This window comes from Lepus europaeus, chromosome 14 (assembly GCF_033115175.1).
Source record: "Lepus europaeus isolate LE1 chromosome 14, mLepTim1.pri, whole genome shotgun sequence".
NCBI lineage: Eukaryota > Metazoa > Chordata > Mammalia > Lagomorpha > Leporidae > Lepus > Lepus europaeus.
Genome location: NC_084840.1, coordinates 59944078 through 59956581, shown reverse-complemented (window position 1 = coordinate 59956581; position 12504 = coordinate 59944078). Strand labels below are relative to the sequence as shown.

Genomic DNA, 12504 nt, shown 5'->3' with positions numbered 1-12504 from the left:
GATGAAAAGTAAAACTTGAAGTCGAGAGTTAATCTGAATGAAATCTCTGACATGGACCCTATGTACATAAGACACTGCTATAAAGAAGAGTTACAGTTTTATACTCAAAGTGTCATCTTTGGGCACTAAATTAAACATATTAATTACATCAGTCAGGAAAGACTAATAAAAGTTGAGACACACAAAGCAAGTTGTATGAAAATATCATGTATTTACTCTTTAACTCCATACCCCTGGCAGGAGAGGCTTCTGTGGTACATGAACCAGGTGGGAATTTTGTAAAGAAGTCATTAAATATTAAGTAGTCCAGGCAGGTGTTAAGGCACCAAAAGTAACATGGCACCTAACACCCCAAAATAAAAATATGAAAAATAAGTCCGAACTCCAAACAGAGTGAGAAATACCAAAACTTTTAGAAGTAGCTCTGGAGTGGCTCTCCCAGAATGACTTCGAGCTGCTGAATAGTCTTTTGGCACTGATGTTCTACTTCTTCACATTCATCTAAAACAAACAAAAAAAAAATCAAAATTAAAATCCACATCAGGCAGTCACCCTGCCTGAGTTGCCACTCGCCTCTCCCTGTCTTCGTTCTCTGCTCAGTCAGGAGGTGAATGGAAGCGCAGCGCCGTGAGAAGCCACCTCTGCCTTCCAGCTTCCTTCCTCCACTCCCTCCTGTAGCAGGCTGAAACTTGGAAGCTGAGTAAGACAGAGCTCCCCAAAGGGGAGACAAACCAAATTCAAAAGCCCTCCCCATGCTGCCTCCTGAGTAGTTCACATAAGCCCCTCTCTAGCTACAGCAGTGTATCATCATTTTTTTTTTTTTGGACAGGCAGAGTGGATAGTGAGAAAGAGAGACAAAGAGAAAGGTCTTCCTTTTTGCCGTTGGTTCACCCTCCAATGGCCGCTGCGGCAGGCTCATCGCGCTGATCTGAAGCCAGGAGCCAGGTGCTTCTCCTGGTCTCCCATGCGGGTGCAGGGCCCAAGCACTTGGGCCATCCTCCAAGCAGTGTATCATTAGTGACAAAGTGCTGATCTACCTGCTCCCACAATTTTAGGGCCATGTGGTGTATAATGCTGAACATGTGAAGATGAAATGATAGATGTAAAGCACTGAGTACTGAATAAAGAGTGGATATTCTATTGCCTCCTAGTGGCCCTAGGCATTTTGATGAACATCTTATATAATAACTCCAAATCTGGGCACTAAACTGTTCAATCACATAAACATGAAGCTTTAAAGACAGTAGTCTGCATGATCATTCAAACAAATATAAAGAAAGTGAAGATTCATACCATAAACAGTCATAAAATTATCACAGGGTCATCTCCTAATTGCTCTACCACACTCAAAACAGGAAGGAGCCTGCTCCCAGGTGAGCCTAAGAAGGGCAGATGACTACCCCTGACGTGCTGATCACATGATCCAAAGGGACATTATCACTGGGCACATTTCACGGAACTGATTATTGTCTAATAGCTTGGGAATTACCTTCCATCAATTCTGCTAAGAAAGGAATGGATTCAGGCAGCAAGACAATATAATTTTCCTTTAGTTTTTCAGCCAGTGCTAACACAGTAATCAAAGCTGCAAATCGAACCTGAAAGGGAAATAAAATAGTAAAGAATACAAAAGTAGTTCTATGTACTTACTGCTATATTTATGATCTTAAGACCTCTACTGACTTGAGATGTTCTTTTTATACTAAATGTTATTTCACATATGTTTATTTTGCTCCATTATGTCCATTCAACTTTCACCTCAGAATACCAGTTCATGGAACCATTGGGGATCTTTTGTAACATGCGCAGCCTTAAAAATCTGTTTTTCAAACTGTTCCAGGACTTGATCATTTTAATATGTATGTCTTTCTATATTTCCTTTAAGAAAACAATAAAAAGCTACATACAAACTCAAATGTGTCATCAATTTAACTGCCCTGGCTGTATCTGCCAGGACTCCACTTACAGTTCCTGAGTTACCACGGGAGTCGTGCAAATGGTCAAGGAACCCTCTTTGGTTAGGCCCTCATCTCAGCACTCAGTGAAAACCCCTCTATGTCATGATGTGTTATGTGTTGGAATTTGAGGTGCTGTTGACAATTCACTTTGAAATAGAAGCCCTATTACCTCTCTACTTTTGCATAGTTTAAAATTAAAGAATACATGGATACTATAAAGTGAGCTGTTAAAAAATCATCTGTAACCACTAATATTCAAACAGGATTTTCTTCATTTTGTACAATCAAAATATTAATTTGATGCTGCAAATAAGTCCTATTAATAAAATTCTGCTTTGGTGTTTTATCCAGTGAGGTTACAATATAATAATTAGTTTCAGAAACGACAATCCTCAAACATCTTGACACTTAACCTGCTCTTACTTATAGAAGAGAACCATAAACCTGCTACAAACATAATATGAGTTGTTGCTCTCACTCAAGCCTGTTCTGTGGGCAAACTGAAAGCATTCATCTTAGGAGCACAATGACACTTCGAAAACAATTCAAGTTTTTGCTACTCAATTTTTTTTTTTTAATTAAAGACAAGAGTTCCCATCTGCTCATTCACTTTCCAGATGCTGCCTAAGCTGGGAGTCAGGAACCCAATCCAGGTTTCCCACATGGGTGGCAAGGACCCAACTACTTGAGCCATCGTCTGCTGCCTTGAGGGTGTGCATTAGCAGGAAACCAGAATTGGGGAGCAGAGCTGGAACTTGAACCTGGACACTACGATATGGGATGCAGGCATCCTAACTGGTGATTTAACTACTATACCAAACACCCACCCAGGAAGTATTTCAGTACTTGTGTCTAATACGCTACTGGGTGAGGAGAAGAGGGAAATGCAATTAATTATAAAGTCCATAAGCAAAACCCCAACATTCCTTAGGCTCAAATTTCTGCCTGATAGCAGACCTGACCTTTCATACCAGTGTTCTTTCCTGCTAGTTTCCCAAGGGCCTATATCCATGACCGCTTACAGGCTGCTAGGACAACACTGAGCTTGTCATCTCTATATGGTTCCTAACCTTGGCTGAGGAGTCTCTTGTCTTTAGCAGAATCTGGTAGTTGAGTGGTTTCCAGAGAGAGTCATCTGCCATGGCCACTGAAAACTGTGCAATGCATGGTATCAGGTGCTTTGTCACCCGTTCCTGGAACTTCTCATCTCCTCCAAGCCTGTTTCCCAGCTATGAAGAGGAAGACAAGGTATTAAAGCAACGAGTCTTAGTTTTGCTTCTGTTTGAAAAAATACCCAACATATCAATAACAGTTTACCACCCTTCATGATAGGCAGGCTCAGAAACTAGGTCCTATGCTAGCATTTTCTTGAGCACATAAGGATTGCCTTCTGGAACACAGAATCTCAGAGCCCTGGGCATCAGCCCTTGCCCTTCCACAGACATTCTCAATGAAGCCCAGTTAAAAAAACAAAAGTACATTTAAAAAATTAATAAATGAACCATGAGACCTTATACAATGTCTTCTTAAAGATTCAAAAGTAAAACTCAAAAAATGCTACAATGAAGTTATATCCATGGAAACTCAATTTTGAAATCCATCCTCCTTCCCAAAACAGCAAGCCACGTAAGCTGTCATTTCCACAGATGCATAGCTTGCAGAGATGGGGCAGTGTTGGCTTCCTTATAACAAAAGACCTTTCTACTTAGTTACCTGATCCACCAGGGGCATCATTAAGGCTTCTGCTCTCTCCTTGCTTATAAAATGCTGAGTATCAAAGAGGAAGATTTTATATAAGCAGTTCAAAATGAACTGCAGTAGCAAGCAGCACTTTTCTGGATCATTTTCAGAATCAAAAAATGCTTCATCTGTAGATGAGGTAAGAGTAAAAAAACAGGAAAAAAATAAGGACCTGAATTTCACAATTTATTCTCCAATGTTTAAATAAGAATCATTGTTGACATAACTACAATCAGAAGGGCATTTCTAAAGTGACCTGGAGATCATAATTGGGAGGCAAGCAGAACACAAAACAGTCTTTCAGAAAAGATTCCTTTTTCTAGAGTTGTTAAGATTCAAATCCTCAGTTTGTCAAGTTAAATCACCTCCACTGTCATGTAAAAATCACTTATCATTTGCAAATAAACCGACTTCAATGTTTTAAAATTACTTCCAATAACTGCCAGTAATGCACATTGACTTTATTCTTTCTCCCTAGTGAGTCAACTTACTAAGAACATTTTTCCAATGTGCCAAGTTCAAAGTCCGATGACAGTAAAGTAAAATTTATGCTCCTTAGCCTAGAACTCAAGATCCTACAAAATCTTGTCTCAGCGTGAGGCTGTGCCTTATGTTTACTGTACCCTATGTAAGGCACACAGAGAAAAGGAGTCAGCTGGAATGAACAAGCTACCAACCTGTTTTGGAGATGTTCACCTGGTTCAATGTGTCTGCAAAAGGCTTCACTAAGTGGCCAGCAAACAGAGTAAAAAGTCCTTTTAGTTTATCAGCAATGCAATCTGCCAAGTTGTAAAATGTCAACAGTCTGTCCTTAGGGGCATCTTCTGTTTTAGCCCAATCAAAGAGCTGGAAGGGTAACACCTTATTAGTTTCTTCTACACATCTTGTCACTAACAGCCAAGCACAGAAGAATTAGAGCAGAAGTTTAAAGCCTCACCTTGAAGAACAGAGGTCTGAAAGTGACCTCAGAAAGTTTTACGACCATGGCAACTAGACAGGCAACAATACAATTTTCTGTTTTTCCAACTTCCTCCAGATCATTCTAAAAGTGGCAGAGTTCATTTATTAGAGTCTTGAGGTCTCAGTTATTTTGGCAAGTACCAATGTTAAGCAGCTGGATTCTTTTTTGGCTCTTAAACAGGTGGACAGCAACTTACCTCAGAGTGCTGTGCCCGGAAGTCCAGAGCCTCCAGGAAAAACGAGGTTAGCTGAGACTGATGGGAGGTGAGCTCTTCCTTCTTCATCACCCCAATATGCTCTTGCAAGATGCTCATAAATGGACCCATGTGATTCTAACAATAACACAGTCAAGAGAGGTGCCAATGCATTGTCAAAGGAATTAAATAACCACATTCTTCAAATAAAATTTTAAAATTTCAACCATCTCTCCCTTCTCCAAAATCTAATACCCAATATGATCTAACCTTCCAGTTCTTCTCAATCTGCTTGTAAGTTCTGTTGATGGCTGGCAGCAGGACTCGAGGTGAGAGTGTGGTTGCCAGTGTCTTTTTAAGAGATGTGAGTCGGATATTGGCCTGGGAGGTAGGACCCATTTCACTAGTGATTTTCTCCAGATGAATCACCTTTGTGAATATAAAAACCAGTCATTATAGATCCTGACAAGCACACACAGAATGGCTTAGTGATGACATGAAATCAATTCAAATGCTAGTGTTGGGAAACACTGAGTGCAATTTAACCACACATATTTCCTTGAAAAGCCAATCCTGAATATTTGCAGATGACACCAGGCAGAAGCCTCTTTCCTAACTGGGAGCCAGGGAGGAGGGTAACTGGCAGATACAGAAGCCCACAGAGTACGCAGACAGATGACATTTATCAGAGGACAGGAATCCAGGGACCAAGAGTCGCATTCTTGGTGCTAAAAGCAGTTGAGGACTGTCCTGAGCAGAGGCCCCTTTCTGTGAGGCAGCTGCCTTTAAGCCCTGGATGTGGAGTTTGTGAATCTCTTAAACTCATTTGCATCCTGGTAGTCAGGCTTCTAATATCTTTAATGGCAAATGATCAACACAACAGAAGAGTGATAACAAGAGGAACAGGGGACCAATATTCTTGGGCATTTTCAATCAAATGCCACTTGCCCCAGTGTGTGAACAGGCCATCAGTGACATGCAGTACAGGAATTCCACTATGCAAGCTGTTTTAGGATTAACAAACTTTTCACTTTGAAACAAACATGGTAAACCAGTTTCCACAAGCAGGAACAGACAGCTCTACCAGCCCAATTCCAAAGATCTCACAGAGGGAAAAAAAAAAAAAAAAAAATGAAGCAATGGAAACATCTTCTGCACAGTTAACAAGTGACCCCCATATCAATGTCAGGATTACATGGAAGGAAAGATGGAAGAGAAAAAGAGGCACACTGAGTAAAAACCAGCATGTTTTCAGCAGCCAAGAATCTTTTCTGTTAAACAAATTACAGCTTACAGAAATGAAACCAGTCAATTTGTCATCACACACTTTTCCCATACCCCACTGTTATCAGGACTTACCTGGGACAGAATGCCTTCTAGGTAGGGGCTGATGAAGTGTGGCAGGGTCTCAACAACCTTCTGCAGGGCGGCCAAGGCACTGAGCAGATAGACCTCACTGGAGACGAGCTCGCTGGTGTTTTTCATTGTTGTCAGCAATGATGGCATCAAACTAGAAATAAAGAAAGAGTTTCAGAGGAACTGTAAGCAAAAACAGCCTGGAGAATGAAGAAGTCTTTATCTCACTGTATGCATGTTGTCTCACACTGTCTACAGATTTTATGTGACCAAGTGCAAGAAATCTCCCTGTCCCAATAGTACCTATATACTAGCAATTTTTAAAAAGAGCAATATCTTTCAACTGAATACCTGTTATGTTAGGCACTGTGCAAAAAAGCCTCACAAACACTGCCCTACAGAAATCCAACCAGGTGGGTAATATTTCCGTTTTATAGGTGGCAAAGCTCTAACAGGTGACGTGACCTGCCCACAGCTAGTAACTCTCAGGGTCACGAGGGTCTAAACTCCCAAGGGAACAGCATAAGACAGCCTGCCCAAGAGGATGGGCCCCTCTGTCAAGGCGCTGCACTCACTGCCTTCTAATAGCAAAGGCAAAGGGGATGAGACCTGGGGGACGATGAACACCACAGAGCTGTGCAGATGAAGACAAGTGAGACAGCTGGGCTTTTCAGGCCAGAAAGGAGCCACTTTCTAACAGATCTCATCTGAAGTAACATCTACTTCAAGGGCAAAAACAAAGTCACTGGGCTGTGCTCTCCTGCCTGCACTGGACTGTACAGGTTCCTGTTCTCAAGCAGCATACCTGGGAAGCTGAGGGATGGCCAGTGCTTCCAGGGTGGAGGCCACCTCTGCTATGCACAGCAGGGCACTCCCCAGGACGTTCTTCTCTTCCTTCCGTTCTGGGGCAATCAATTTCACAGCAGTGTTCAACACTGGGACAAAAGTCTCGGGGTTTTCTGCACCAAAATTCTTGCATAAAAGCTTTAGGGTATACAAAGCCGTCTGTCTGTTGATTGCTTGTTCTTCTGCCTCCTTTTTCTTACGCTGCACAGTGGCCAAAAGGACTGGAACCAGTTTTAGGAAACGGTAAACCTAAAGAGGACAGTGAAAATCCCCAAATAATTAAGAGATGCAGAAAACTGCTAGTCCATTTTCCCAGCTTGAGACCATCTAGTGGGAATCAGACTGAAGGGTTCCAGGCAACACAATTAAACATAAGCAATTGTTTCTCCACCTGCTGTATTTACTGCTAAGGAAATGTGTGAGCACTCTGGCCAATTTCTGATTTATAAAAAGCACCCTACTAGTTTGGAGAGGAATTAGACTTATGCTAAAGTTAGTATTTGGTCCATTTTAACAAGAATTCCAATAAGCTAAAATTCCATTCAAAGAGCTCATACAACACACATTCTAGACTCCTATTAGACTAGTACCACATTTTTTAAAACACACACACCACAGTATGATATTCAGATAACAATAAACTTCAACTTTAGATGGTACCATTGGAGAAACTTAAGGGATTAAATGTAGCTCTTTGCTAAGGTAAAGGTTGGTAAGGGGTCTGCTATATGGTCTTAACTCACTATTTTTGTCTTCCAGGAGATATTCTGTTGTAACTTGTTATTCAAAAGATCCAGAGCTTTCCGACGAACAGATGGTAGGGGATTGCCCAGCAGCCCTCTAATCACAGGAATGAATGTTTCTGTAGGCAGCAATGCATTGACCTACAGAGAAGTTTTAAATGTAATGCAAAAAGGAAAAGAAAAAAGAGTAAGATAAACTCTGATTAGGATAGATTTTTATTCAGTGCATACTTTACAAGTGCCAGGCATTTTCATACACGTTTCCTTTCCTTTCTCTCTCTCTCTCTCTCTCTCTCTCTCTATATATATATATATATATATTTGAGAGGTACAGAGAGAGAGAGAGAGAGAGAGAGAGAGAGATGGAGAGACAAAGACAGAGCTCCCAAATCCATTCGTTTGCTCCCCAAAAGCCCACAAAGGCTGGGGCTGGGATAAGCTGGAGCCTGGAGCTGGAAACTCAATCCAGGTCTCCCACATCGGGGGCAGGGACCCAACCACTTGAGCCATCACCTGCTGACTTCCAGGTTGTCCGTTAGCAGGAAGCAGGAATCAGGAGCAGAGTTGGGAACCCAGGCACTCCAATATGGGATGTGGGTGTCCTATTCAGTAGCTTAACTGCTAGGCCAAATGCCCACCCCATACACATTTCCTTATTTAATTCTTACAATAACTTTTCATGTAGCCATTATAAACTATAATTTATTAAATAAAACAAACTCTAATGCTAAGAATAATAAATTGTTCAAGGCCATGTAAATAAGATTTTTTGCCAGATTTGAAGAGTGATCCTAATTTTAAGGTCAGGGCACCCTTAACATACTTAATATTTTAATTTTATTCCAGTTTGAATAAAATGAACATTATACAGTATATTGCATGACTGAATAGGAAAGACTCAGATTTATAGGGTGCATGTTCTTATGGCTAGAAGGGGAGTCATCAAGAGATTAAGAAAAATCTATGCTGCATTGTATTAAGAGAAGGCATTGCTAAGTTTATTCTTAAAGTAAATGTTTAAGGTAAATAATTTTAGCATGACATAAACGTGAGCAACAAAACACGGTACTAATGGAGAGAGATGAAGACCTACCTTATCTAACATGTCGTAAGCTTTGCTAAGCAGTGCCCGCCAAAACTTCACAGTTACTGTGTCTGCATTTTTTTCCAGAGACTGTGCCACGGCATTAATATATCCAAGAACTGTTTCTAGCAACCTAAAACACAGGAGACTCTTTTGCAAACAGTGGCTAAAGACATTTTTAAAACCTTTATCTGAGCTAGTGGCATTAAAAAAAAAAGTTTATTTGAGAGAGAGCAAGAGAGACATCTTCCACCTGCTGGTTCACTCTCCAAATGGCTGCAGCAGATGAGGCTGGGCCTTGCTGAGGCCAGGAGCCCAGTCTGCAACCAGGTCTTCCATGTGGGTGCAAGGACCCAAGTACTGCTGTCTTCTACTGCATACCCAGGCACATTAGCAGGGAGCTGGATTGGAAGCAGAGCAGCTGAGATTTGATCCCGCACTGATACGGGATGCTAGTGTCATAAGTGACAGCTTAACCTGTTGTGTTACAATAATGGACCCAGCTGAAGGCATCAGCAGAATTCACATCTACCTCAGATATAAAAGCAATGAAATGATTTTGTAGTGAATTATTTCAAAAAGTACATGGAAGGCGGCGCCGTGGCTCAATAGGCTAATCTTCCACCTGCGGCGCCAGCACACCAGTTCTAGTCCCGGTCAGGGTGCTGGATTCTGTCCTGGTCGCTCCTCTTCCAGTCCAGCTCTCTGCTGTGGCCCGGGAGTGCAGTGGAGGATGGCCTAAGTGTTTGGGCCCTGCACCTGCATGGGAGACCAGGAGAAGCACCCGGCTCCTGGCTTTGGATCAGCATGGTGTGCAGGCCGCAGCGGCCATTGAGGGGTGAACCAATGGAAAAGGAAGACCTTTCTCTCTTTCTCTCTCACTGTCCACTCTGCCTGTCAAAAAAAAAAAAAAGTACAAGAAAGAAGGAAAAGGAAGGATTATCAAAAAGGAATTATCACTGAGAAGTGAATGCATGTCTGTGTCCAGAAGCACAGTCCTTCCTCAGGCTCAGCGAGGCACCGAATCAGCCAACAGTAGATCTGTGTTGCCCACGTCACAGGATTCTGAGAGTTACGGCCCTAGGTTTATGCAGTTGCCTGTACCCCATCCCAATATACCATTCAGATCAAAGAGGAATGCACACAAATACACATTACTCATGTCGTTGACATCACAAGGAGACAGAAAGGACTACAAACTTTATAAATAACCTGGGATAAGAAAAGTATACACCAGATTCCAGTACAACAGCACTGGCATTACAGCCAGTCTGAGAGGGGAGACAGAACGTGACACTGCACAGCACAAGACACTGACCTAACCACGCCCTACATTAGAAAGCCTACACAGTCCTAAGAGCCCTGTTACAGGGCTGGGACTCGACAACTCACATTACCTGCTATTGGACAGGCACTTTCAATGGAAGGGACAGGATGGCAGCAGTGGGAAGCCACTGTTTCTGGGAGGGAGGTACACAGCAGGGCAAGAGGTGCCCCCTGATTACCAAGGGAAGAATTTCTGCATCCAAATATGTAATGATGGTAGATGGTTATTATTAATCTGAATAAAGAATTTATAAACCCACACAGAACTGGGCCTTATCAAGACATTAAATATGAAAACTATATATAATCTATAATTCAGGAAAGGATCATGACCCAGAAGCAAAAGGGGTATAAAGGGCACTGTTGGGGTAATCAGGGAAATGGAACAGGAAGTGTGGATTAGGCGACAGTATTCTACCAGCAACAGAACATTTTAATTTGATAACTGTAATGCAGTTTTAAAGAATATCTCTTCTTAGGAGATATACAATGAAGTATTCAGGGGTAGAGAGGCATGTTTATGACTTTCAAATGGCTCAGAGAAAATGTTCATAGAAAGAATGATAAAGCAAATGGGGCAAAAATGTTAACAATTGGTTGTAAAGAGGATGAAGGAGTTTTGTGTATTATTTTTCCAGTTTCACTATCAGTTCTAAAATACTTCCAAATAAAATATTAAAAAATAAACAAACATACCTCTGTTCAAGGCCTTTTAAAATCTGAGGACCACCACTGTCAACTACCTAATTTTAAAAAAGGCATCATTAGAACAGTAGGGAAGCTGATAAGTCAATTGAAGTAGGTTCAATGAACCTCGTCTTAGTCATTCAAACCTTCCACAGTAACTGTTCTGACATTACAGTTTAATCAGATTCAGATAATCTTCATTATTTTGTAGCAACTCTTTCTCTCAATTTAATTACATTCAATTTGTAGTATCTATAAAATACTACAAAGATTCAGAAAAATATAACTGACAACACTCATTGACCTACTATGTAACTTGATGAAATGCTGATCTTGTCAGCTCAAAGAATTAAACATTACAGATAAAGCTATAATCCCTATGTACTATTCCCTAGTCCCATCCTCTTGTGATCCCAGGACTCCAAAAGACAACCACCATCCTGAATCTAGTAAATATTTTCAAATAATACATTTCATTTGACAACGTGCTTTTCTGGTAACATTAGATTTTTGAAGATCTTGGTATGAGGATTTACATTGCTCCAGTTCATTTATTTTAACTGCATGCAGTATTCCATGCCAGGTACCAGGACGTATTTATTCATTTTAGTCGGATGGTAGACATTAGCTTACACCCATTTTCCTCCTCCTTTTACTAATACTACTAGCCAAGAATATTTTTATAACTTTCTTGAGCATCTAAGCAAGTCATGCAGACTGCAGGCCTGAGGGGAACCCCCAAAACACAGGAATCATTAGTATCTTCAATCTCATGAGATCCTGCCAAGCGCTTTGTGAAGTGCTTGGATCAATTCGCACTACCCTCAAATGTGCATTCCGCATCTGTCACTTCCTTGGACGTTTCTGTTAATTTGATGGGCGTCATAGTGTCACCTGTTTAATCTGCAGTTCATACGTACCAGGGACGGTGAACTGTGTCAGTAATTTGCCCATGTGTGACTCCTGCACTTCAGTGAATTGCTATTCTTTGTCAGTTGTTCTAGTGACAACTATTGTTTTTTTTGGTTTATGCAGAGCAACAATCTTTTTAGTCTGTGACTTTCTTTTCACTTTGTTTAGGTGGCTTCTTGCTGAGTTAAATTTCTAAATAAATAATTAACTATCCTGTGGTCACAATATTGTTCTCTTTGATTTTCTTCCAAAAGTTCCAAGTATTGCTTTTCATGTTGAAGTTATCACTCTACCTACAAGTGTCTTTTATTATTTGGTCACAATGTTTTGATTACTCTTTGCAATACCATGTCCTTGGTCCTGTTAATGTTGTCATCTACCTGTCACAGTCATTTAAAAAATGACTTAAATAAGGAAGTGCATTGGATTTCTCTGACCTTTTTACATAGTGAGTCTTCCTGTGGTTGAACAGTGTCTCTTCCCATCTCTTCACACTTTCTTTTGTATCCTTTAATATCTTGAAAATTCCTCCATGATGCCTGGCACATGTGTTTGTTAGGCTTATTCTTAGTACCATATAAATTTGTTTTTATCGTATATGAAATATTTTTTCTACCCCATTTTCTATTAAGACAAATAGCTTTATACAATGGTGTGTAGGACTAATTCATTCTGCTAACTTGATTGATCCTGATTAT

At 40.8% G+C, this 12504-nt stretch overlaps 1 protein-coding gene across 1 annotated transcript in view; it reads right to left on the bottom strand.

Moving 5' to 3' along the window:
• Positions 1 to 412: 412 nt before the first annotated feature.
• Positions 413 to 12504, bottom strand: part of HEATR1 (HEAT repeat containing 1) — a 57190-nt gene continuing 45098 nt past the window's right edge. The window contains exons 33-45 of the mRNA XM_062210685.1: positions 10904 to 10950; positions 8891 to 9014; positions 7798 to 7938; positions 7014 to 7303; positions 6212 to 6362; positions 5123 to 5281; positions 4856 to 4990; positions 4636 to 4740; positions 4376 to 4544; positions 3672 to 3826; positions 3029 to 3187; positions 1490 to 1598; positions 413 to 501 (exon numbers count right to left, since the gene is read on the bottom strand). Of these exons, the coding sequence (XP_062066669.1) occupies positions 413 to 501; positions 1490 to 1598; positions 3029 to 3187; positions 3672 to 3826; positions 4376 to 4544; positions 4636 to 4740; positions 4856 to 4990; positions 5123 to 5281; positions 6212 to 6362; positions 7014 to 7303; positions 7798 to 7938; positions 8891 to 9014; positions 10904 to 10950 (1833 nt within the window). The remainder of the gene's footprint in view (positions 502 to 1489; positions 1599 to 3028; positions 3188 to 3671; positions 3827 to 4375; positions 4545 to 4635; positions 4741 to 4855; positions 4991 to 5122; positions 5282 to 6211; positions 6363 to 7013; positions 7304 to 7797; positions 7939 to 8890; positions 9015 to 10903; positions 10951 to 12504) is intronic.